Source organism: Molossus molossus, unplaced genomic scaffold (genome assembly GCF_014108415.1).
Source record: "Molossus molossus isolate mMolMol1 unplaced genomic scaffold, mMolMol1.p scaffold_m16_p_1, whole genome shotgun sequence".
NCBI classification, from domain to species: domain Eukaryota; kingdom Metazoa; phylum Chordata; class Mammalia; order Chiroptera; family Molossidae; genus Molossus; species Molossus molossus.
In genome coordinates this window covers 201,489,198-201,517,020 of record NW_023425344.1, presented here as the reverse complement: position 1 = coordinate 201,517,020, position 27,823 = coordinate 201,489,198, and the positions used below count along the sequence as shown (strand labels likewise).

At 39.5% G+C, this 27,823-nt stretch overlaps 1 protein-coding gene across 3 annotated transcripts in view; it reads right to left on the bottom strand.

Moving 5' to 3' along the window:
* Positions 1 to 272: 272 nt before the first annotated feature.
* Positions 273 to 27,823, bottom strand: part of TRIP4 (thyroid hormone receptor interactor 4) — a 73,085-nt gene continuing 45,534 nt past the window's right edge. For 2 of the 3 annotated variants that reach the window (XM_036281449.1, XM_036281467.1), the window contains 4 exons: positions 26,556 to 26,680; positions 24,591 to 24,682; positions 8,548 to 8,650; positions 273 to 570 (listed from right to left, as the gene is read on the bottom strand). In XM_036281449.1, the coding sequence (XP_036137342.1) occupies positions 503 to 570; positions 8,548 to 8,650; positions 24,591 to 24,682; positions 26,556 to 26,680 (388 nt within the window). In that variant the 3' untranslated portion in view covers positions 273 to 502. Of the gene's footprint in view, positions 571 to 6,522; positions 6,584 to 8,547; positions 8,651 to 24,590; positions 24,683 to 26,555; positions 26,681 to 27,823 lie in introns of those variants that run through there. The other variant, XM_036281457.1, reaches the window with a different exon arrangement.

Below are 27,823 nucleotides of genomic sequence, written 5' to 3'. Positions count from 1 at the left end.
TTCAGGAGATGTTGGACTGGAGCAGAAAACTTGCTAAAAAGCTTTTTGTTCCATCACAGGTCTGTATCAAACACAGGATTCCTCAGACATGCGAATTCTCTATCAGGCTATCATGGGGGGAGGGGCACTTTAAAATTCAAGAAGTCCCTTCAAAATCGTTAACATAGGTTAAGAATTTTCTTGATTACAAATCCATTCCTCAGAGAGGAAATTAATTTCCAACTTGTTCCTTTCTCTTCTAATACCATTTCTGAGAAAAAATGTCAAAGACCTAGAATTTTTAAAATAGGTTTTTATAAATAATGTATTCAAACATTTTGACCCACTACATAAAGAATCCCACTCTTTAAGAAAAATATACACGTTTTGGTAAGAGTTTAAATTCTGATTCAAGCCTGATGCCAAGCCTTGAGATTTCTACTGCTTCAGTTCCAAAGGACCAGTGGATAACAATTTTAGTACACAAAACTCCACTATGTTGTATAGTTCCTTTTCTCCTGGGTCAGACAGCTTTATTCTGCTTCATTAACCCCTTCTTTGCGCCTTGATGGATCTTGGAATCCAGTTTCCCTGTAAGGGAGAAAAAGAAGCCTCATTATTTATTTTTTATATTTGCAATGCAAATCTTTCATGGCCCCCCAGGTCTTTTGGTTACTGTGTTCCTGTCACATGTAATTATCTTCCTTCAGGACTCATACACTTTCAAACTTCAGAGTTTCATTCTGTGAGAATGAGGAAGCAGTGGGAACACCATATAGAAAGACAAAAGCGTGCATACAAACATAATGTGTATCTGCCTAAATAATCTAAATTAATATTTCAATTTTGTAGCTACTAGAAAAGAAACATCACCTTTTCCAGGGTGTCTAATGCTAAGGCAAATTTTTAAAGAATATAAACATATAATAAAGGAAGGCATTTCACACAGTGGGAAACCCATTCCTCTGTCCTGTTAACTGGCTGAGCATAATACACATGAACTTCCCTCACAATGAGAAAAGCAGTTCAACTCACCCCATTCCTGCCTCAGACTTAATAGGGGGAGTGACCTGAAACAGTGGGGTAGAATCCACTTGAATGCTTTACTGACAAAGGGCCCCTATCACCAGTTAAGAAGGGCAAAGGTCACAGGCTGTATGACTCTTCTAAGTGTTAAAGTTAGAAAACAAGCAACCTTCCTGTCCCAGGTGACCCTAATGAGAGGTTCTTCACTGCTGTGGTCTATGACCTCTGACTCTTCAGATCTACCAGGACAGAGTTCAGTTCAGTGGTAGCCATCCATCTCATGAAGAGAATTTTAATAGAGTTCCTTCCTATCTGTCTGAGCTTTCAGGTTGCTTCCTTCCCAAAAAGGTCTTATTTAAGTCCACAGTAATGCTGATGCTGAGAACAGAAAAAAGTAAAACATCAGCCTCGGCACTTAAAAAAAAAAAAAAAGATAACTAAAACAAAACAAGGAGTCTCCCTGTCTTACGGGCCCATACCCACAACCGTTGCCCCTCATATGGTGTCATTTTCATTTGTTGCAGCAATCAGGTGTAAGAGAGCACTACACTAGGAGTCAGGAGACTCAGGGTTTAGTCCACCCTTGTCTGATATTAACTAGCTATATGACCTAGGGCAAGTCATTGTCTCTCTGGACTTCAATATCCTAATTTGTCCAATTAAGAATACAGCTTGGCCCTGGCCGCTTTGGCTCAGCGGTTAGAGCGTCGACCTGCGGTCCAGAGAGACCTGGGTTCGGTTCCCGCTAAGGGCATGTACCTCGGTTGCAGTTTGTCCCCGGTCCTGATTGGTTGTGCGGGTGGCAACCACTCGATGTGTCCCTTTCACATCGATGTTTCTCTCTCTCTCTGTTCCTCTCTCTCCCTCCCACTCTACCTGAACAAAAAATGGAAAAATGTCCTCGGGTGAGGATGATAAAAATAAATAAATAAAAAAGAATACAGCTTGGCCAGTGTGGCTCAGTGGTTGAGCATCGACCCATGCACCAAGAGGCTGCTGGTTCGATTCCTGGTCAGGGCACATGCCCAGGTTGTGGGCCAAATCCCCACCGGGGGCATGCAGGAGGTGGCCAATCGATGTTCTCTCTCACCAATGTTTCTCTCTCTCTCTCTCCCTCTCCCTTCCTCTCTCTCTAAAATCAATAAAGGAAAAAAATTTAAAAATGAATACAATTCATGCTCCAGTTGGGCAGCTCAGTTGGTTAGACCATCATCCTGATACACCAAGGTTGCAGGTTTGATTCCCAGTAAGGGCACATTCAAGAATCAACCAATGGCCTGGCCAGTATGGCTCAGTGGATTGATGGCCATCTCATGGACTGAGAGGGTCCAAATTTGATTCCTGGTCAGGGCACATGCACTGTGTCGAGGGCTTGATCCCCAGTTAGGGTCATGCAGGAGGCAGCCAATTGATGTTTCTCTCACATCGATGTTTCTCTCTCTCTCTAAAAAAAAAAAAAATCAATAAAAACCATTTTTTTTTAAAAAGCTGAAAAAAAAAGAAGCAATGCATAAAAAAGTAGAACAAAAAAATAAAATCAATATTTCTCTCTCTCTCTCTCCCCCTTTCCTCTCTAAAAGAAAAGAATGTATGTCATGACTACTGCACAAAGAGACTGTACAAAAAATAACTTCAATCTAACAAGTTTCCTTGTTTCTTTCTATGGCTACATCTGCGCCTGGAACAACATTACTTCTTTTCTGGACTTCTTCAGAAACCATCACTAAATAATACCCTAAATGCCATCCACAACAGTCACAACACTGTTGATTTTAATTTGGGCTTTAGAGCAAAGAGTATTCCCAAGGATTTAGAAGTTCTTTCATCCACCAGGCAGCCTGGTTGGAAATATAAACAGGTGCCAGAAATTTGGCAAAGCACCCTACAAGACAAGTTTGCCTCTGTATTCCTAACACTATTATAGTGACTGCCAAATGGTAGGTTCTCAATAAACGTTTTCATCAAATGAATTAAACAAAGAAGGTAGACACTACAGATTTCAAAACCTTTACATTATAGGGACTATTAAGTAACCAAAAGTAGATACCAGATAAATATTAATTTGGCTCAGCAGTTAGAGCATCAACCTGCGGACCAATGAGTCGCAGGTTTGATTCGGGTCAAGGGCATGTACCTCAGTTGCTGTTCGTCCCTGGCCCTGGTCTGGTCGTGTGACACGGAGGCAACCAGTCGATGAGGCTTTATCACATGGATGTTTCTCTTTGTCTCTCTCTCTCTCTCCCTCCCTCCCACTCTGATGATAAATAGAAAAATATCCTTCCTCGGGTGAGTAATAAAAAAAAAAAGAGTACCCATTGTGCCCTGGTTGGTTTGGTTCAGTGGTTGGAGCATCGGCCTGTGGACAGAAGGATCTCGGGTTTGATCCCTGGTTGGGGGCAAGTGCCTAGGGTGCAGGTTTGATCCCAAACTCCAGTCAGGGTCATGAGAGAGGCAAACCAAACAATGTTTCTTTCTCTCTCCCCCCCTCCCCCCATCTTTCTCTTCCCCTCTAGCTAAAAATCAATGGAAAAATATCCTCTGGTGAGGAATAACAAACAAACAAACAAAAAAGAGTACCCATTGTAAAGGTGTTGGTACCCAGAGGTACAAAGAAGTATTGTGTCTCATTCAACTTTTTAGAACAAGCCAGCACAGAATTTAAAATTCCATCCAGGACTCCAGTCTTCTAGTTCTCTTTACTGGATAAGTTAGAAGAACCAGGTCCCAGTATTAGTCCTAAGACTACCTAGTTGTATAACTTGGAAGAAGTCACCTAGTCACTCTTGTCCTCAACTTTTTCAATGCTAAGAAACTGGACTACATAGTTTACTGAAGGCCCTTTCCTGCTCTATGATATTGTGTCCTAAAAATGAAATATAAATTGAAATGGTTTCTGAGGCAATATGGAAAAAAAAAAAGCAGAAAACCCAGAAAAGAGCAGGAAACCTAGAAACAGAAAGATGTGAGCAAAATACAATTCCTGTAAACCTGTTTACTCAACTAAAAAATGAAATGAGGGAAAATTCCTATTAACTTACAAAGTTGTTGATAGGATTATAGCTAACATTAAATGCTTTCTATATACCAAGTACAGTGCTAAGTATTTTAGATACACTGCCATTTAATCAAATAACCATTTGAAATCATGTATGTTAAGGTGCTTCATAAATTCAAAGTTCTCTGAAAAAGTAAGGGTAGTTGTATTATTTATGTTGAGACTTGGGAGTTATACTTCTTAGTTATGGTCTCAGTTTTACTTTTTTTTTTTTTAATCCTCACCTGAGGATATTTTTCCATTGATTTTTCAGATAAAGTAGAAGGGAGGGAGGGAGAGAGAGAGAGAAACATCTATGTGAGAGAGAAACATCAACTGGTTGCCTCCCACATGACCCCAACCGGGGCCAGGGATTGAATCGCAACTGAGATACGTGTCCTTGACTGGAACCGAACCCACGACTCATTGGTCCACAGGCCGTCACTCTAACCATTGAGCCAAACTGGCCAGGGCTCAGTTTTACTTTTAATTTACCATATACTCTGGGCAAGTTTTTTCATTATAGTCATTTCAGATTCCTCATATATAAAAAAAAAGAAGACATTACATTCTTCACACTCTCAAGCTTTACTGTATAAGAACTTTCCAAGTATAATTTTCAGAAAACTTCAGTCTGATAATGAAAACTCTCAAGTAAGGCCAGATTGTTTAAGTTCAACCTATCAGAGCAAAGCTCTCAGTGATAGGCAGACTAATCTCTGGCTTCAATAATGATGTCATAAAATGGAAAACTAATAGGAGGAAGGAGATATAAAGGAATAAGGATTTTCAGGGCATTCCCAGGGATTCAGAAATTCTTTCATCCCCTATGCTGCTTAAAAAAAATAAATAAATGTACATGTGCCAGCAATCTGTGAGCTCCTTACAAATAAGGACTTCCTTGCATTCCCTAACATCTACCACAGTGACTGCCAATAGTGGCAGTTCTTGAGTCAACTGTGGGCAATGAGGGCAAGGGACTGGGGCTTCTTGCATGAAGAAGCAGTCATCATGGCTGCCCTTGGATTACATGAGCTTTGAACTCTGAGTTCTAGTTCAGCCTGGTCTTGCAAGACTTGGGATCTGAACAGTTAACTAATGTAACACAGTACATTCTCTTAAAAGCAGAGTGATAATGCTTAGTCTCTGTATTTCCCCAATACTTTTACATTTAGTACCTGCAGCATTTCAGTGTTAAACCACATCCTCAATCATGGTGCCTAAAAGAAAATACAATGCATGTGCAACAGATGGGCAAGAAGTTGAAAGGGGAAAAGTATTTGCCATCAATCGATATAACTCTCATAGGGATTTTCACGTGCTTTGCATAAGATATAAGGCAGTATTTACATGAGTTTATAGAGCATATAGTTCATTTAAAGTAAAAAGATTCCTTTATCTCTTTGAACATTCAACCTGTATGTTGTACTATACTTAAGGTTTTTTGTATTTCCTAATTTGAACAAACACACAGCCAAATGATATCATATTGCACATTGCTCTTTTCTAAATTATTTCAGTTTCAAGAAACACAATTATCCCCATCTCAGGCAAGCTCAAGTTTACATGTCCAAAAACATAAATAAAAAAAAAAATATATATATATATCTTTAATTGAAGGCATCTATACACATGATATAACATGTGAATGGTTTCTGAAAGTTTATTTGCAAGTCAGAAGTTTAGAACTTGGAATATATTTCTCATAGAACTAATCTATAAAAGTTGGCTAGGTTCCTAAACCATCCCACAAAAATATGAGGGTTATTTTTTTTAAATTTAAACCATAGTTATGACAGTGATTAAAGTAGAGTGGTAACTATATTATTAATACTATGAAACTTAACCACTTCAAGTAACACTATATCTAGAATAAACTATGAAGTACTCCAAATTAAGAGCTAACTATGTATTTTTCCCCTGTGTCAGTGGCATTAAAGACTTTCCCAGCTGTAAACTACTGGAGGTGGCCCCTATGGCCTAAGGCAAGGAAGTTCTGGCAGAGTGTAAAGTTTGTAGAGATGGTAAGACTGAATGAAGGATAAAGGAATGGGGACTTACAGAAAATAGAAACTTTACACCAGGCTAAATCCTCACACTGCCTCCTTTTCAAATGAATTTTTTTCTGAGACACACAGGAATTGGTGAGCCTATTCTTTCCTTTTTATTTTATTTATTTATTTTATCCTCACCCGAGGTTTTTCCATTTTTTGTTCAGATAGAGTGGGAGGGAGAGAGAGAGAAAGAGAGAGAGAGAGGAAAACATCGACATGAAAGGGACACATCGAGTGGCTGCCTCCCACAAACCCAACCAGGGCCGGGGACAAACTGCAACTGAGGTACGTGCCCCTAGCAGAAACCGAACCTGGGTTTCTCTGGACCACAGGTTGACGCTCTAACCGCTAAGCCAAACCAGCCAGGGCCTTTTTTTTTTTTTTAAATAAATTTTCTCTATGTATTGTTTCTTACCAATGTTTTTTCACCTTGTCTGGTTTACCATGAAAGACGCTGTAGGCTCATAATTTCTATGTAGCCCTGTTGTTCCTGAAACAAACATATAGACCATTTTGCCTTTTTGAAGCTTTTAACTAACAGAAACAATGGGGAAAGACAGGAGGTTATTAAAGCTTGCTCCCTAAGAGCATCGGTCCCACAACCCTATTAAATCTTATGGAAAAAGTGCTGAAGGTGGGTCTCTGTCCAGATAGAGGAGTACTGAAGTAAAACACTTCAGAGGAGTATCTAAACTCTGTTTACACAGAACATTTTCTCACAGGAGTGTAAACAGCAGATAAAAACCTAGATAGAGGAGGAAGGTAAGAAAAGGTAACTAGGGTAGAGATCAAGGTAGCAGTGGGTCTGGCAGAGGAGACCTACCACATTTTCTCCCACTAGTTGCTATCAGTGTCTAGCCTAAGGTGAAGAAGGGGGTAGAAAACCACAACCAAAAAAAAGAAGAAAAGAGATATTTAAATCCTATAGAGTGGAGAAGGAAGGAAACAGATTTTCCAGGGCCACTTGGCTACACACTGGAGTACAATCTGAAGTAAATAATTTGTGTAAGTTAAGAGCAACTTATGTTCACATTTTCTGATTTGTAGGAAACTCAGGACCACATGTGTCATTTAAATCATGAGAGTTGCCTGAATTTTGTAGTGAATACACATTAATCTAAGTTCATACTTAAAGCAATTCATTTTGTGACTGAAAGCAGCGTTACTCCAAGTGTACTCAGTTGACCAATGGCATCAGTATCACTTGGGTGAAGGCTTAGGAACCTGTCTTAACAGTTCTATAGGTGATTATTATTTACATTCCAGTTTGAGAAGTACTTCTCAACAGAAAAGATTTATGAAATGGCTAGTTGGTGCCCTGTACAGTTTGCTCACTGGTTAGAGCACTGGCCTGAGAACCAAAGGGTCATGGGTTCGATTCCTGGTGAAGGGCACATATCTGGATGGCAGATTCAATCCCTGATCCTGGTCAGGGTCATGGGAGAGGCAACCAATCAATGTGTCTCTCTCACATCAAGGTTTTTTTTCCCCTCTCCCTCCCTTCCACCTTATCTAAAAATGAATGGGAAATTTGCCTCAGGTGAGGATTAACTAACTAACTAACTAACTAAATAAATAAATAAATAATAAAATGGCTACTTGGTTTCCAAGGTACTGAGCGAGGAAGAGTATACACAGCTGAAGACAATGCATACCCCAGAATCATCCAGTTCACACAGTGGGAAAGCAGTGTCACAGAAGCACAAAATAGTAATTGACATGAGCAAATGAGAGAGTTGATGTTGTTTTTGAAATAAAGTTAGTCAGGGAGGACACCACTATATATTTCTTGAGATTGCTTTGAAACAGAAGAGGCTGCTGTAGAACCAGAGAAAGAGAAGATGGAAGTTGAAGAAAAGTTTAAAGTTGAAAGAATGTAGTCAACGAGCACTTCCTAAGAAGTGAATATACAGAGGGTACAACTATCACAAATACATAAAAGCAAAAGTTACAGAAAAAGAAATTGTCAAGAGGTTTCAAAGAGATGAAAAGTAAGAGGACTAGGGCAAAGCTCTAGGAACCAGTAATCAAGGGAATAGTAGGGGGAAGTGATGCCTCCAAAATAGTCAACAATAGACACTTAAAAAGTTGTCTTATTCTTGGACTGAATACTGAGGAACAATGGATAAATGACAATGTTGCCATTGAGCATAATAGCAGAACAAAGCATACTCTTCTGGCTGACAAAATAGGATTTGAATGCATTGTGGTCACAAATCGAAGTTTAGAGTGATTCACTAGCATTCCATTAATTGTGGACCAATCCAGATACACTTTGGAAAGGCTATTCCACAGATAACCTAACATTAAAGTTATTAATAAATATAATTTTATTAATTCTCCAACACTTGAGATGCTATAGAACAGGGTAAAAAGAGAAAAAAATTTAAAAGTTAAACAAGAGAGATGCAAGATAAAAAAAAGAAAATTAGACCATCAAAGCTTGTGACTTACAGATTTTTGGATTTCCTTTAATAGGAAACTTCACAATCATTTCCTGGGGATTTGTGCAGATGAAAACAAATGGAGAATCGGATTCTTGACTCATGTCTGGATACTGCGAAATATAAAAATAAAAAATTCAGTCTAGTTGAGACAAATTTTGAATTTCAAGAAGATCACAGGATGTCCCAGATTTCACCTCAACATGTGAATGACAGTACTCTTCATTCCACACCCAGGTAAAGAGGATTATGCTCAGCAAACAAGAACAAACCTTCACCTTTCCCCAGGCCTTAGCACAATATTCTTATATAATCTACTGCCTACCATTTCTAACTTCCTATAATGGGAATTACTTTTTTAAACAAAGGATGCCTGAGATCTTCCCAGAAGAATAAGAACTACCTATTCCTTTAACATAAGAGACTGAGCTAGGAGATTCAGAGGTCTCCTTCAGGAACATTCGGCACCCCCTAGGTTCAACTCAAATGAAACACTGAAGATTTAAGAAAAATAGAACATTTGTAAAAATTCTGACTGTAAAAACAGTCAACAGAGCCCTTCTCTCACTAAAGAAAAGGGAGATGGTTCATTCTGAAAGGTATGAACATGCAAACACTGTTTTGCTGGATGTATTCCAGACTTACTTAGGATGAAAAGGTAACTTGTAGAGCAATTCTGGAAATTATCTAGAAGCCTCCTTTGGCTCTCTTAACACAAAACAAATCTGTGTGAATACTTTGAACTTTTATTCCTTCTGCAGACAGACATAACACCTAAAATAAGATGATGCTGACCACGCAGTCACAATTTAAGAAGCAACTGGGGATTGCCAGACAGTGCTCTCCAACAATGCCCAATTGGTCTGGTGTTTCATTATTTCCTATCTTGGAATGTCTTGTGTTTAGCATGTTCGACAAATATAACTCATAAGTTGACTGTGACTATAGGTCAGACTTCATTACCAAAGGAGCCTTTCTCCTGGTAACTACCACCAAAAGTATGAAATTATTTTCCACTCTTATTCACCTGTTAAGGTATGTCCTCTAAAGATCTAAAGTAGAAATCAAGAATTCAGTAAGAAAATTCAAATTTCCCTGTAACAAATGGAAGCATGAACAGTTAAACTTCTTTACTGACTATTCTGTGCTAGGTGGTAAGTAATGCTGTGGAGCAAACAAAGAATTTTAAGCAGCTTTTGGTCCTGCCCACATACCATAGTCTTCAGGGTGGGACAGGTGTGGCATGTACTTTGATAAAACATAGCTTAATATCAAGTATCAGCCACAATTATATGCACAGCCAAGGTCAAAATGCTCATGGTAGAAAAGAAAAACTAAAGATGTGAGGGTAAACTCTCATCTTTCTTTACCCCCTGGATCTTTAGAACTAAAAGAAAAGTAGAGTCCAGCTGTTCCTGCTGAGGTGCTTCTGAACAAATAAAACCAGAGGCTGCTATCAAGATCGTTAAACCTAATTCTACAGAGACCAAAGCAACAGTAGTCACAATTAACATCTCTTCACATTTCCTGCTCTCTCTTCTCTGTGTCTTAACAGAATATCAAGGCAGAAGACAATGCTTCCAGGACTTCACAGCTCTGCTTTTTAAAAATTTCACACCATTTCAGCCATTCTCTCCTTTCCCATCCACATTCATAGTTCTCTCTCTACTTGATTAATCTCATTAACAAACATACTTTCTGTAATGTCTGCCATAAAACAAAAACTCTCCAGATTCCACATTCTGCTCCATTTACCAGATTCTCTTTAATAAAATTAATTAAAAGATTATCTATACTCCCTGCCTCAAATTCCTCTCCTATTTTTTCTTGAATTCACCATACACAGGCTTTCACTCCCATCGCTCCACTAAAACTATTCTTGTAAAGATTATTACTTATTTCTAAGTTGCTAAATCAAATGGTCAGTTCTCAGTTCTCATTTTAATTGATCTGTAGAACCTGACAAAATTCTTCTCTCCCTCCTTGAACACATTCCTCCCTTGGCTTCCAGGATACTATTCTCTTCTGGTTTTGCTGCTTTACTAGCTGCCCCTCATCTTCCCATCCTTTAAATGTTGGCATGCTTCAGGGGTCAGTCAGGTCTCAGACCTTTTTCTCCTGGATTTGTAACTATGAGAGGTGATGGATGTTAACTAAACTCATTGTGGTAATATTTTTTTCAATTAATACATATATCATATCACTACATTGTACACCTTAAACTAACACAATGTTATATATCAATTATAAGCCAATAAAACTGAAAAAAAAAAAAAGGTCTTAAAAACGCATATCAAAATGAGATACCACTTCATACTCACTAGGACGGCTATTATAAGACAAAACAAAAACAAAAATCATGGACAATAACAAGAATTAGTAATAATAAAAATTATAACCCTCATGCATTGTTGGTGTGAATGTAAAATGGTGCAGCCACTGTGGGAAAACAGTTTGGTGTTTCTTCAAAAAATTACACACAGAATTACCATATAATTCAGCAATTCCACTTCCAGGTATATACCCAAAAGAACTGAAAAGGACTCAGACAGATGTTCATAGCAGCATTATTCATAATAGTTTCCACAATCCAAATGTCCATCAGTAGATAAATGAATAAACAAAATGTGGTATATACATAAAATGAATATTATTCAGCCATAAAGGGAAATAAAATTCTGATACATTCTACAAAATGGATAAATCTTGGAAAATCATGCTAAGTAAAATAAGCCAGACACAAAAAGGCAAATATTGTATGATTCTACATATATGTGGTACTTAGAATAGGCAAATTCACAGAAACAGAAAGTAGAATAAAGGTTACCAGGGGCTGAGGAGGAGGGGTAGAGAAAGAAAGAATTATTATTTTTCCTTCAATAACTTTTTTCTTTTTAATCCTCACTGGAGGATATATTTTTTATTGATTTTAGAGAAAGGAAGGAAGAGAGAGAGAGAAACATCAATCGGTTGCCTCTGGAATCCACCCCAGACTGGAAATTGAACCCACAACCAGGGCATGTGCCCTGACCAGGAATCAGTGACCTCTTGGTGCATGGGACCATGCTCTAACCAACTGAGCCACACCAGCCAGGACAAGAGGAATTATTATTTATGGGTACAGAGATTCTGTTTGGAATGATAAAAAAGAATTCTGGAGTTGAGTAGTGGTGATAGTTGCACAACATTGTGAATGTATTTAATCAAACTGAATTATACACTTTAAATGGTTAAAATGGTACATTTTATGTTATATATATTTCTTACCACAATAAAAATAAAGTTTAAAAAATCAAGGTCCTGACCCAGCCGGTGTGGCTCTGTGGTTGAACATCGACTCATGCACCAAGAGGTTGCTGGTTTTATTCCTGGTCAAGGCACATGCCCAGGTTGTAGGCCCAATCCTCAGTGGGGGGCATGCAGGAGGCAGACAATCGATGTTCTTCCTCAATGATGTTTCTACCTCTCTCTCCCTCTCCCTCTCTCTCTAAAATCAATAAAGAAAATAAACGTTAAAAAAAAATCAAAGTCCTGAATTTCCTTCCCAAACCTGCTCCCCTCTTATTCATACCTCTTTAAAATAAATAAATAGCTATTTCCATCCTTCCAGTTATTTAGGCCAAAAACTCCACAACCAACCCACTGGGAAATCCTGTCAACTCTACCTTCAAAAGCTATCCAATATTTCACCACTTTTTAAGAACTCCAGCCCTGGCCAGTTTGGCTCAGCGGTTAGAGTGTCGGCCTGCGGTCCGGAGAGACCCGGTTCGGTTCCCGCTAAGAGCACGTACTTCGGTTGCAGTTTGTCCCCAGCCCTGGTTGGTCGTGCGGGTGGCAGCCACTCAATGTGTCCCTTCACGTCGATGTTTCTCTCTCTCTCTCCCTTCCTCTCTCTCCCTCCCACGCTATCTGTACAAAAAAAAAAAAAAAAAGAACTGACTAGTACACTGCTGGTAGGAATGCTAACTGGTGCAGCCACTGTGGAAAATGATGTTACCTCAAAAGGTTAAAAATTGAACTGCCATTTGACCCAGTGATCTCACTTCTAGGAATATACCCTAAGAAACCTGAAACACCAATCAGAAAGAATATATGTATCCCTATATTCATAGCAGCTCTATTTACAACAGCTAAGATCTGGAAACAACCCAAGTGTCCATCAGTAGATGAGTGGATAAAAAAGCTGTGGTACATATACACAATGAAAAACTATGCAGCTGTAAGAAAGAAAGATCTCTTATCCTTTGAGATGGCATGGAAGGACCTGGAGAGTATTATGCTAAGCGAAACAAGCCAAGCAGAGAAAGGCAACTATCACATGATCTCACTTATTTGTGGAATATAATGAACTAAACAAACTGATGAACAAAATTAACCCAGAGACAGAGAGTTGGAATAGAGACTAACAAGCCTCAGAGGAGGGGGTGGTTAGAGGGGAAACAGATAAACCACATAACGTACGTGTATATGTGCATGACTAATGAACATAGACAACAAAGCTGGGGATGGGATAGGGGGGGAAAGGGGAGGAGGGGTGTCAATGAAGGAAAAATGAGAAACATCTGTAACAAAAACAAATTAATAAATAAATAAGAAAAAAAGAACTCCATGGCTACTTTCCTGGTCCAAGCCATCATAACATCTCCCTGGATTACCACAATAACCTCCTAATTGATCTCTCTGTTTTGGCCCTTACCCCCTCTTGTCTATTCTCAAAACAGCAGCCAGAACTTTTTTTTAAAATATCAAATCATGTCACACCTCTGCTTAAAACTCTCCAATGGCTTTGCATCTCAGTCAGAATAAAAGCCTAGCTCCATTTTTTTTCAAATGTAATTTCCTACTACTCTCCCCATTTTCACTCTACTCCAGCCACTCTGGCTTCCTTGCTGTTCCAGCCTATGGGTCTTTTTTTTTCTTTTTTAATTAATCCTCATCCAAGGATATGTTTTTATTGATTTTTAGAGAGAGAGAAGCATGGATATGAGAGAGGAACATGGATATGAAAGAGAAACATTGATCAGTTGGTTACCTTCTGTACATGACCCAACTGGGGATCAAATCCAAAACCTAGGTATGTGCCCTGACCAAGCACTGAACCCACAACCTTTCTGGTGTACAGGATGACACTCCAACCAACTGTGGGGTATCTGGCCCACAACCTGGGCATGTGCACTGACCAGGAATCATACCAGTGACCTCTTGGTGCATGGGTCGACACTCAACCACTGAGCCGCCCCGGCTGGGCTATTTATATTTTTTAATTTGGTCTCCCCTTACTAGGATGAAAGCTCCACAAAGGCTGGGATTTTTGTCAAATTTTACTTCTTGGCACCAATCATGCCTGGCACAGAGTAAGGAAATCAATAAATACTTGTTGAATGAAAGAATAAAGAATTTACTAACTTGTGCATTAAAGGTTAATTTAGTAATACCTTGAATACAAACATGCTGGGAATTGGACATTCCTTGGACTATACCTCTGGATAAAGGTAGGCGCTATTCTGTAATCACTATCCCTCAAGCTAAATTAAAACTTTTTTGTCCTAGCAAGTGTCCAGTAAGGCCCTATATTTAATAAAAACTACCCTGACATATATTAACACAGTAAGTGAATGTCAAATCAAGGGGAAAAGGATGGATAAACGAAATTATACAACAAGAAGTTCCTTATGCCTCACAATAAACACTAAAGTCAACTTTCCCTTGTGAACCAACGTCACTCCAATAAATTCAGTAAAAAAAAAAAATCAACTTTCCCAACTGAATCTAAATCCAAGTTTAATGCGAAAATCCCTTTTCCAAGCTCTATCACTAAACTTTAGGAGGCTTACAAGAAACCGAGCCGAAGAACAAGGCAGCCTACAAGGAATAAAGAAAAGTAAGGCCTATGCATTGGGAGAAGAGATTATTTTTCATGGCAAAATGCGTTAAAGCAAAATCAGCTGGGCAGAGCCTCAGTATCTCCAAAAAAGCACATCTCTGCAACTGTGGCCTGGGCACTATGGACTAAATTATACACTAACAAGACAGAGACGAGAAAAAAATTTTTGGTCTGAAAGTCAGAAGACTAACATGCAGCTGACTCAGAGAAAGAGTAAATTAAGAGAGGGGGATTCATATTTGCAAAGAATGTAGATAAACTCTGATGTCATCCAATTTAGAGAGAATGCTAGATTAAGGATCACTGACATGCACAGTAGACATTGTGGGTTATAAGATCAAGCAAGAAACTCAAAGCAACCATTCAGATTCAGTAACAGGCTCCTCAGGAAGTTGCTACTGTTCCTGCCTAAGATAACGGGACTCCTATCACCTGGTTTTCAACCTGACCACCAAGGGACGGGTGGTGGACTCTTCTTTCATGCCTCATAAGTTTCACAGTTGTCTAACATAAATGGTAATTAACTACTAAACAGCCATTTTCTTCTCCCCTCTAGAGGAAAATTGTTCACCAGGAATCTAGAAAACATTTCTTTTGCCATTTTCATAAAAGAAAAAAAAGATTAGTAGTTTTGGGCAACCACTATTGATTCAGAACCAAGTGGGCCTTTTCAGCAACTCTGCAAGCGTGCCTCCATTAAGTCCTTGTACTGAAATGATTAGTACTTGTAAATGATGTCACTTTTCACAAATCCCCAGATGACCTATAAATCTTATACCTGTCTCCAGAGAACTAAGAACTAAAGAAGTAAAGAAAAAAGTAGCTGCTGTAGTTTTCTTGGTTTAAACTTTGAGGAACTAAATAGGACATAAAATCAGGCTCTGAAATCTAGTTAGCTGAAAACCAACTCCAAGTAGATCAATGTGATAATACGCAGAGAGAAAGAAATGAGTCTGATAAAAAAAGTCACAAGCACAATAGATCCAAAGAAGCAGATCCTGAAAGCAACTGTGTTCTCTGATAGTTCTTGTTTACATTTTCCTTCAAAGCAATTCAAGGTTCAAAGGATAACTAGCATCCCAGACCCTCTACTGGAGGACAAAACTTTTCTTATATCAGAGTAACACTGATCATGATACTTTGACTACTGCATATTTTATTGGGGTTGGATAAAGATCATGTCAGTGGGCCCAAAGTAGGATAGCTGAACTCCCATGTACCAGTACCCAATTCAAATCATATATCAAAGACAGGTGGTTCCAGCTCAATGATACAGAGACAACTCATATTTGCTCCAAGTAAAAAGAATAAGGGATAAGCAATATGTAGTTTATGGGTCTTATAGTCATTTGAGGGAGATGATCTGGTTGAAGCCCCAAAGCACTGGGCTCCTGGTCCCACCCTACTCACCGTAAATTTTCCACTGTGGCTTTCTGTACTTTTTGGAATCCTATGCTGGAACCTCCAATGCAGTAGAACCCAATCAAGTATATTTCTCTAAAACTAACCTTATAACTTTTCTGCCCTGACTTTTCAAGACCTGAATGGGAATCACCCATTCATGACAATTATTTTTGGTCTTAATTTTCACATAGCAGGATTTCATTCCAACTTAAACTAGTAAGAACCAAAAGAGAACTGCTCTTAATTAAAGATACTACATTGTAAGGTTCCTAACCACTCAAGTCTGCCTTGGGACTAATACCTCAGAATGCCAACACTCCTCTTGAGTTAAGAACTCTGCCAATTTTAGATTTTTATCTCCCAATGTCTGGTTTGACTCAACTGAAAACTATTCCCTCAGTTGACATTACAAGGTAAGGTTATTATTAAGTAATCTGTCATTATTAACATTAACAGTACCCCCTTTATCATATAACATTTGTCTTTTAGGACAAAACAGATTAAAATATTTTAAACTATGCAAATAAAAAATTACCAAAAAATTGATTCTTATATGGTGATCACACACTAAAGAACACTTCTCCTTCACTGCTACAATATAGGTTTCCTTTGCCATAGCTCACTTATTTTAAAAAGTCATTTACCTTAAAAGAAAATTATCTTCTTTTATACCCATTGGGACTAATGGTACTACTATTCACCCATTCACCACAGACAGAAACCCAAGTTTATCCTAGATTTCTTTCTTTCTTCATTCTTCATATCCAATCAAATCACCAAGTCCTATGACTTTACCTCCTAAACATTTCTTTTCTTTCCTTTTCTTTATCTATGAGCATCTTTTAAAAAATATATGTTTTTATTGATTTTTTAGAGAGAGAGGAAGAGAGAGATAGACAGAAACATAGACGTGAGAGAGAAACATTTATCAGCTGCCTTCTGCCCACACCCTACTGGGGATTGAGTCCACAACCCAGGCTGTGCCCCGACTGGGAATCGAACTAGAACCTCTCAGTCCATGGGATGATGCTCAATCCACTGAGCCACACCAGCCAGGCACCTCCTAAACATTTCAATTATTTGTTCCTTTCTTTTCAACTCAACTGCCAGAGTATTGTTGTAGGCCTTCATCATGCAGGCCTTCATCATGCCTCACCCAGATGATCATTTCCTTGTATTAAGGCTTGCCCCATGCAGTCCATCTTTCCTACTGCTGCCAGGACAATCTTTCTAAAATACACATCTCATTACATCACTTACATGGTTGCCTTCAGAATACAATTCAAATTCCTTCACAAAGCATTTAAGGCTTTTCATATATCAACCACTGCCTGCCTCTCAATATATTGTTACCACTTTTACTAAGTACCTATTAGGTACTAGGACACTGGACGCTGGAGATAAAAAGATGAATAAGCCTGGCTGATGTGGCTCAATGATTGAGTGTCGACCCATGCACCAAGAGATCACCAATTTGATTCCTGGTCGGGCACATGCCCAGGTTGTGGGCCTGATCTCCGGTGGGGGCCATGCAGGAGGCGGCCAACTGACGTTCTTTTTTTTTTTTTTTTTATCCTCACCCGAAGATATTTTTCCATTTTTTTGCACAGATAGAGTGGGAGAGAGAGAGAGGAAGGGAGAGAGAGAGAGAAACATCGACGTGAAGGGACACATCGAGTGGCTGCCACTCGCACGACCAACCAGGGCCGGGGACAAACTGCAACCGAAGTACGTGCCCTTAGCGGGAACCGAACCCGGGTCTCTCCGGACCGCAGGCTGACGCTCTAACCGCTGAGCAAAACCGGCCAGGGCCAACTGACGTTCTTTCTCATGGATGTTTCTGACTCTCTCTTCTTCTCTCTTCCTCTCCCTCTCAAATCAATAAAAAAGAAAAAAAAAAAGATGAATAAGACATAGATGGTGACTTCCGGTCAAGATGGCGGTGTAGGTAAACGCGGTATCTTGTCCTCCCACAACCACATCAGAGTTACAACTAAACTACAGAACAACCAACATTCAAAACTGCCTGAAATCAAGCTGAATGGAAATCCTACAACTACAGATTTAAAGCAGCAGCCACATTGAGACTGGTAGGAGGGGCGGAGGCGGACGGGCTGGTCCTACACCCACGTGTGGCGGAGATGTTGTGAGGATTAGAAAATAACATACATGCCTGGCCGATGTGGCTCAGTGGTTGAGTGTCAACCCATGCTCCAAGAGGTCACCAGTTCGATTCCCAGTCAGGGCACATGCCCAGGTTGTGGGCCCAATCCCCATTGGGGGGAAGGAAGGAGGCGGCCAATCCATGTTCTCTCTCATCGATGTTTCTATCTCTCTCTCCCTCCCTCTCCCTTTCTCTCTCTAAAATCAATAAAGAAAAAAAATAACATACATAATAGGCCTGGCATGTAATAAATGATCAAAAAGTAACAGATTTTAATATTACTATCCTTCAAGGCTAATTCAAAAGCCATCTTTTTCATAAAGTCTTTTGTAATCCCTCCCAGCTGGAAGCAACCTTTCCCTTCTTTAATTTCCTCAGAGGCAGTCTTTACTTCTCTTGAAACAATTGTCTTTGCTTTTTATTTTGTATTTGGTTTATATACATATCTTATCTACCTAGTGGTCTTTCAAACATTCTGAGGCCAGAACTCATGGATGATTCAACTTTTTGTTTCCTTTAATGTCTAAAACAGTGTCTAATTTGTGGTAGACACTCAAGTATTTATTGATGAATAAATACTTTAAAAAATCTTAAGAATTATATGTTCATATTCAGATGAAAAGCTAAACATTAAAAATTTACATAAATGAATATAAAAGCATTAATATCCCCTTCCTCTCTTCAGAATAAATACAACAGAAAGCATAATGCTTCCTAGATTATTAAAAAATGTACATGGCTGTCCTCAATTCATTAAGTGAATACTTGCTACCAAAAACTCGACAGTTTATTCTGTCAGAAACTCTAGTAAATATTCTAGTTTCCATCAGAACTCCAAAAATACATTTCCTGTCTCACTCAAATGAGCTGTGATTTTATTTTATTTAAAAAAATATATTTTTTCTTTACTGATTTTAGAGAGAGAGGAAGGGAGAGGGAGAGAGAGAGAGAATCATTAAAGAGAGAGAACATTGACTGGCTGCCTCCTGCATGCCCCTTGCTGGGGATCAGGCCCATAACCTGGGCATGTGCCCTGACTGGGAATCGAACTGGCGACCTCTTGGTGTATGGGTCTATGCTCAACCACTGTGCCACACCGGCTGGGCAAATGAGCTGTGATTTTAAAGAACTGCCTAGGGTTAGGCTAATTGTGGCAGACATTCAATTCCTCTTTGATGGTTCTCAGATGCCTCAATGTCCCTTTGGAACATTTGTTTTAGGACTATAAGTTGGCAGGTTTTCTCAATACAACAGAGAAGACCTTTTCATATGTATGTTTTATTGGTTTTAGAGAGAGAAGAAAAGAGAGAGAGAGAGACATTGACCTACTGCCTCCTGCTGGGGATCAAGCTCAAAACCCAGGCATATGCCCTGACCAGAAATCGAACCTGCAACCTTTTGGTGCATGGGACGACACTCACCAACTGAACCATACCAGCTAGGGCCCTTTTCGGATATTTTACAAGAGAATTTAAGGACTCTGTATTATTTAAGGCCAATGCCTAGTTTGAATGCTGACTATTAAGTACTTCATTTTCTAATTTCTAACCTCTCAGACTTACAGACAATTCACTGGTGATAGAAAGCGATGATTTCTACATATGAAGTGGTATCTGTAGTCTTCCTGATCTGTATCACTTGGATACTCGTAGAAGTCTTCCCCACTGGAAGACTGCAATTCTATTGCTAATGCAATTATATAGGGACACAGGAATTATATAGTAATTCCTTACAGATAGGGTTCTTAGTTATTATAAAAACCATAAGATCAAATGGACTAACATGGATGGGGACCTTTTTTCTGCCAAGGGCCATTTGAATATTTATAACATCATTCTTGGGCCATAAAAATTATCAACTTAAAAATTAGCCCTGGCCAGTTTGGCTCAGCAGTTAGAGAGTCGGCCTGCGGTCTGGAGAGACCCGGGTTCGGTTCCCGCTAAGGGCACGTACTTCGGTTGCAGTTTGTCCCCGGCCCTGGTTGGTCGTGCGGGTGGCAGCCACTCGATGTGTCCATTCACGTCGATGTTTCTGTCTGTCTCTCCCTTGCTCTCTCTCCCTCCCACTCTATCTGTACAAAAAATGGAAAAATATCCTCGGGTGAGGATTAAAAAAAAAAAAAAATTAGCCTACTAATATTTGGTTAAGCTAATTTGGTGAGGCTTGTGACATTAGCTGGTACTGATTTCACAGGCCCTATACAGCCGGACATTCCCCACCCCTGGTCTAAAGGGTCAGTAAAGTGGCAGGAGAGAAATAGATTCAGTACAGAAGAAATTGAATAATCAATGACCTTGGAGATTTCAGACAAATCAGATTTTCTACTGAAGGCAGAGATATAAATAGCATAAACATAACACAGACAAGTAGAAACAAAAGCCACCAATTCAACTTTTTGTTGAAAACTTGTTGGGTCTAGAAAACTGTTCAAACCACAGCTGCTAATGGTTATGGATTTGGCAATCAAAATGTCTTTGTTTTTTAAAAAAGTTTTAACTGCCTTACTATTGAGGTTACAAACCGCAGCCTTGATGCATTGTTGCAGTTAACATCCTCCCTGCTGTTTTTGAGAGCTTACATCTGCTGCTGGCAGATAAAACGCAGGCAAACGGCATGGGCTCCTTCCAGGGGAATACAGAAGTTTTAACTAGATGGCTCTTGTCTACCTCTGTCTCCTGAGTTGAGCCTACAGTGCTTTCTATAGCACTCCTACCTTGTCTAGGTTGATCCCCTGCTATTACTCAGGAGGGCTGAAGGTCTAGTGAGATTTTTTTCCTGGCACAAATCAGCCATGCCAGCCATACTATTCTTAGAAGATAAAAGGAAGACAAATTCTTAGCTCAGGGAAAAGTACTTTAAGCACATATTTTAAAGACACTTATAGTATAGTGCACTTGATTTTTAACAACCATTAATAAAACCTTTTCTGTTATAAAAAAAAAAGGAAAAAAAAAACTGATCACACTATGCTGAAAATAGTGAGGGCTTAGTATATTTTAACTAAGCAAAGAAGGGCCAAGAATGCGAGGTCAGAAAGTAAGTTACTGAGTTTCTTTGGGGAAGAGAAAAGTTAGGAACAAGATGGAGAAGTTAAATGTGGTCAAAGTCACACAGAAGATTACTTTCAGTTGAAATAAAAATTACTATATCCATACTGGTTTTCAAAGAAAATGCAACTCAGCCCTGCCGGTTTTGCTCAGCGGTTAGAGCACTGGCCTGTGGACCAGAGAGTCCCAGGTTCGGTTCCCACTAAGGGCACATACCTCAGCTGCAGTTTGTCCCAGGCCCCAGTTGGAGTCGTGTGGGTGGCAACCGGTCGATGTATCTCTCTCACATGGATGTTTCTCTCCCCCCCCCCCCATCTGAAGATAAATGCAAAAATGTCCTCGGGGTGAGGATTTAAAAAAATGCAGTTCAGCTGGGTGATGAGAAATGAGTGTGGAAATGCAGAAAGAAGACTTAGGTCAAGAAAGTGTCTCCTGGATGATTCTCCCTCAATAAGCTGACCTAGTGGATCAAAGAAAACCAAATATACCCAGAGTAGCACTTTCTAAGCTGTACATACCATAAGATACCAGTTCTGCAGTATTCAAGTAGGTAGTGTTTGTGTGTATGGGGCTGGGGTTGGGGAGACAGAGACTGTGGTCAAGTTTTGTGAACACTGCAAATTATATCCACCAGATATATCAGAGAGTTATATCAGAGAGTCATAATACAGTAGCATATTAAGGGCTCTGAGAAGTTCTCTGGTAAACAAATTTATTTAATCCAAATACATTTTCCAAATGTATGTGTCCATGAAAACCTCACAAACCCCACACTCCCTATTTTTTTTTTTTTTTTTTCAGAGAACACCTATTTGGGAAATACTAGTCTAGGGTTATCATTCCTAAACTCTCAACTCATTCTTGCAGAAATGAGAATAAGGTTGGTAAAACAGACTAGGCAATCACATTTCATACATCACAGAACCCTAGCTCAAAGAGTGACAGGTAGATTACCAAGGGTGCTTGAGACCTTTTCCAGAAGCAGCCAAATGCCAAAGCTACAACTTTAAAGTGTAAGATTTGTACCTGAGAAACAATCACTGAATAGGGCTAATGTCAATTCTGCATACATTCATGTGCTACCTTCAAACACAGAATAGAAACAATGGGGAAAAGCCACAGAAAAGCTGACCATAGGTAAAATAAGCACGGGATTCCTGTGTTTAATGAAGCTTAGAGGCTTTTGGCATTTTGAGATATTCTAATGTTTTACATCAGGAAAATTCATAAGAAGAGTTGCCATGACCTCTAGCTAGAAACATATGAGAGTATTCCTACACTTCTATGTGCTGCTCTCAGCATTCTCAGGATAAAAAACAAGGTATAAGCTCAGGAAGGAGTATCATGCAACCCTGAAAGACAGGTAACCTGGAGAAACCAAAAAGATGTTTTGTTATTTAGAGTTCTAACCACTTAAATCTTGTGGAACTCCACAGACTAAGATTTTCTATATAAATTGTGGCAGCCTGGCTAATTGCTAGTGATATAAATCATCTGATCTTGTATCAGGTGGTGGTTTGCCTGACTGACAAATAAGAAAGTAAAGGAAGGTCCTTTCCAAAAATCACCACCCACACTGACAGATGCTCCTGGATTCTCTTTTAGAATGCATATATCCTAAGAAGAAAATATGTTATACTATGCTGTTAATGACTGTGAGTCTCTAAAATTGTAAAGCCTACACCAATGTAAGGAATTCTTATATTACTTCTAGACTAAAAAAAGAGGAGAAGGGTAGAAGAAACAAAGATACTGAAAAAAATGGGAAAAGGGCCCATAAGAAGAATTTAACAGGTACAAGAGTGTAGAAAATAAAGAGCCTCCACACATCAATGGTTTTGCCTAAGTCTAGATTAGGTGCTAAGAGCAAAAAAGACTAGAAGGAAAAAAATTAATGCTAGGCTCAGCTGGTGTTGCTCAGTGCTTGAGCGTTAACCCGTGCACCAAGAGGTCACTGGTTCGATTCCCGGTCAGGGCACATGTCCAGGTTGTGAGACAACTGCCCAGTGGGGGGGCATGCAGGAGGCGGCCAATCAATATCTCTTCTTCTCCCTTCCTCTCTCTCTAAAATCAATAAAGAAAAAAAAAAAATTCATGCTAGCTCTGGCTTGGTGTGGCTAAATGGTTAGAGCATTGGCCCATACAACCAAGGGTCGAGGGTTCAATTCACAGTCAAGGGCTTGCAGGTTTGATCCCTTGCCCCTGGCCCCTGATAGGAGGCAACCAATGAATGTATTTCTCTCACATCAATGTTTCTTTCTAACTCCCTTTCTTCTCCTCCCTCCCTCCCTTCCACTATCTTTAAAATATCAAGGGAAAAAACATCCTTAGGTAGGATTAACAACAACAACAAAAATCATGCCAAATCACATGCACTGTACTCATACATATAAAGTAATCAGATCAGGGCTGAGGAGGCAATCCACAAGAAAATGAAAGACAGAAAATTAGATAATAACTATTGCTAAAATCTGTGAAGAAAGAATAGAGAAGGTGAGATAGGAACAGTTTTTTTGTTTTTTTTAAAGCAGACAGTTATAACATTAGAGAAAGGCACGTAAGTCTGGAAAGCAAAGAATTTACTGAGAAAAACGAAGCTGAAGAACATTTTCTTAAGCCCGACTGCTTAAAGTTAACTATTCAAAGAATAGAAAAACCATACTGTTTGGTAAAACTCTTCATGCTTCAAGGATGGATCTTCCCATTTTGGATTTTTCTAGTCTGAGTCTCAATATAAGTAAGGCTCTAAATTTCAAGTTTTCCAATTAAGCTAAAGTCCTTCAGCTCCCTCTGCTGTTCAAAAATGTACTTTAGTTTTGTCAGTTCAACCTTGAATGATCAAAATAAATAAAAATACATAAATAAATACACCCACCCCAAACTTGGCACAGTCCAGGCAACCAGAGTTCAAACATTTGCTTATCATGAATTCTCTGCCCAGACCAAATGTTCCAGAATAAGTAACAACAAGTTCTACCATTCTACCACCTAAATGAAATTAATTCAAGTAAAAATTGAGGCTTTTTTCATCAAAAGCAGCAAACTTTTATTAAGGGATGAGGACCCTATACATGTTAGCTGGATTGTGGCAAAAGCTTTTAGTAGAAATGTATGTAAGCATAACTGCATTTTGTTTCTACCTTGGTCTTTTCTCTCCCCAATATTTCCTAATTAAAAGTTTATCTTCTGCCCTGGCCAGTTTGGCTCAGCGGTTGGAGCATCAGCCTGTGGTCCAGAGAGACCTGGGTTCAGTTCCCACTGAGGGCACGTGCCTCAGTTGCAGTTTGTCCCTGGCCCTTGTTGGGTCATGTGGGTGGCAGCCACTCGATGTGTCCCTTTCACATCGATGTTTCTCTTTTTCTCTCTCCCTCCCACTCTATCTGAACAAAATATGGAAAAATGTCCTCAGGTGAGGATAAAAAAAAAGTTTATCTTCCAATGTCTAAATTCAGTTGCTAGTACCTTACTATCTTCAGAATATTGTGTTGAAGGATCTAAATTTCAAGTCAGCTATGGTGGCAAACCAAACATCTAAGAGAAGTATTCTTACTCACCTGATCCTTAAATTGATTCTGGAACAAGCAGTCAATTAGGTCCACACAGCCCAGAAGACAACCTGATGGATAGTCATTGGGAAATTCCACATCTGAATCAAGAATAACAGAAGGATTAAATTTCCTTCTTTGTGACCCTGGAACTCACAAATCTGTTTTCAGTTCTGAAAAAAATCACTTTCTCTATTATCTATTTGTAGACATAATGAAAACAATGAGATTTTAATTTGGCTAAACTGTTGATACTTTAGCAAAAAAATTTGAGTGGCTGGCTTACTCCACTATCTATATCCTAAGCTATAAGAAAATTATCCTCACACCATCAAAGTTCAAGGACCCCACAACTTTCCTTCAAACAAATCAATCCCACTATACTCAACTGGATCAGACTGGTGTGTGATGATGGGTTTTGGAAACAAGCTACAGGTATCAAGAGAAAACCCATAAAAATTTAAAAAAAAAAAACAACATTAAGAATGTCAGAATAGCCCTGGCCAGTTGGGCTCAGCGGTTAGAGCATCAGCCTGAGGTCCAGAGAGACCTGGGTTCGGTTCCCGCTAAGGGCACATACCTCGGTTGCAGTTTGTCCCCGGCCCTGGTTGGTCGTGTGGGTGGCAGCCACTCTATGTGTACCTTTCACATCGATGTTTCTCTCTCTCTCTCTCATCTTCCTCGCTCTCCCTCCCACTGTATCTGAACAAAAAATGGAAAAATGTCCTCTGGTGAGGATAAAAAAAAAAAAAAGAATGTCAGAATACACAAATTTAAAACAAGCCAGTTACATATATCAGTCAAAACAGAAATATGTACTTTTGATTCTCAAAGCTTGGTTTATTATAACTTTTATAGGTGTTGCCCTGGCCAGATGACTCAGTTGGCTGGGTGTTGTCCGTGCACTGAAAAGGCTGTCGGTTCAATTCCTGGTCAGAATTGAATCTAAATTTAGTGTGCCAGGGGTGATTCCCAAAATATACTGCTTAAGTCAATCAACTTTGACTTGTCCAAATCCAATAGCAGATGACTATTTGGGTCACTCCCAATAAAAATTCTTATTTGTATGCCCTGGCCGGTTTGGCTCAGCGGTTGGAGCATTGGCCTATGGACCAGAGAGTTCCGGGTTCGGTTCCCACTAGGGGCATGTACCAAAAAAAAATTCTTATTTGTGGTTGTTCTTCCCAATCTAAAGATCCCAGAGTTTCCCTGGCCGGTTTGGCTCAGAGGTTAGAGCGTCAGCTTGAGGACCAGAGAGTCCTAAGTTTGGTTCCCACTAAGGGCACATACCTCGGTTGCGGTTTGTCCCCACCCCGGTTGGGGTCATGTGGGTGGCAACCACTGGATGTGTCCCTCTCACATCGATGTTTCTATCTCTCTCTTTCTCCTTCTATCCCTCCTGCTCTGTCTGAAAATAAATGCAAAAAAAAAAAAAAAATTTCCTTGGGTGAGAATAAAAAAAAAGAGAGAAAGATCAGAGTTTATAGTAGTCATTTTACTCTCATAGTAAAAACTAATGGGAGAATTTTCTCAGATAAAACTAAGACTGCCCTGGCTAGTGTGGCTCAGTTAGTTGGAGCATCATCCCATACATCAAAATCTTGGGTTCAATTCCCAGTCAGGGCACATATCTAGGTTTCAGGTTTGATACCGTCAGGGTGAGTACTGGAGGCAGCCCATCAATGTTTCTCTCTCTCCCTCTCCCTGGAATCAATGAAAACATATCCTTAAGACAGGGTTAAAAAAAAACCAAACTGAGACTTATTTGCACTAGTTGGCAAATTAATGCTTTCAACAGCCATCTGTGATTTGTTGTGATTTGCCACTAAACAGGACACACAGACGCAAAGTTTAAAGGCACTTTCACACTTACAGCAAAAAAAAAAAGTCACAGGAAGAAAGAAGTAAAAAACTGTGAATATCAATGACTTCGCTCAACAAAGTAAAAGTAAAAGGAGACTATATGGTGGTTACCTTTCCCACGAAGAAAACGGTATGTAGTCTGGAGTTCTGATATTTCTTGAGGGGAGGGTCTTTTGGCTGTGGCTGCTATCCAAAGTCGTCCTCTGTGAGGGGTGTACCAGCTTCTGCCTTCCACCCTTAAACAAGTATAAAATTAGCAGGAAGAATCCTAAATTCTAGTAACCCAAAAATCTCATAATATACAGCAAATCTCATAATATACCCAGTTGAACAAAACAATCTGTAGATGATACCTCAGCAAGAGGAGCAAGAGGAGTATTTTTGTTGTTGTTGTTAATCCTCACCCAAGGATATTTTTTCCACTGATTTTTTTTTTTTTAAGATAGAGTGGAAGGGAGGGGGAGAGAGAGAAAGAGAGAAACATCAATGTGAGAGAAACACACTGACTAGTTGCCTCTGGCACACGCCCTGACCAGGGCTGAAGATTGAACCTGCAACCCAGGTACGTGCCCTTTACCAGGAATCAAACCTGTGACCTTTAAGTGGTACTCAGGCCAAAACTCTAACCACTGATCAACACTAGCCAGGGAAAAAGGGGTAATTTTTGTGAAAACAATTCTCCCACAATATCCTACACTTGAGTATGAACAATGTTCTCTAGTTTTCCCTATCATCAGAACAAAGAATTCATTTCTCTCAGCTCTTTATTTTAAAAATTCGATCTCTATAACTCAGACTGGGAGCTTTCACTAGCTTTGGGACTTGTATAATCCAAATCTTCTATTTTCAAGGCATCAAAGTTCTTTCACAAAAATCGAAATCCTTGCCCTGGCTGGTTTAGCTTAGCAGTTAGAATATAGGCCCTTGGACTGAAGGGTCTCAAGTTTGATTCACACTGTGGCCCATCCAGGTCGTGCAGCAGGCAACCAATGGATGTTTCTTTCTCACATACATTTTTCTCTCTCTCCCTCCCTTCCACTGTATATAAAAATCAATGGAAGCCCTGGCCGGTTTGGCTCAGCAGTTAGAGCGTCGACCTGCGGTCCAGAGAGACCTGGGTTCGGTTCCCGCTAAGGGCACGTACCTCGGATGCAGTTTGTCCCTGGCCCTGGTTGGGTCGTGTGGGTGGCGACCACTCGATGTGTCCTTTTCACGTCGATGTTTCTCTCTATCTCTCCCTCCTCCTCTATCTGAACAAAAAATGGAAAAAATGTCCTCGGATGAGGATAAAAAATAAATAAATAAATGGAAAAATAGCCTCGAGTGAGGATTAACAAAAGAAAGGAAATCCTTGAGTCGGAGGCTAATCTTTTCCTGAA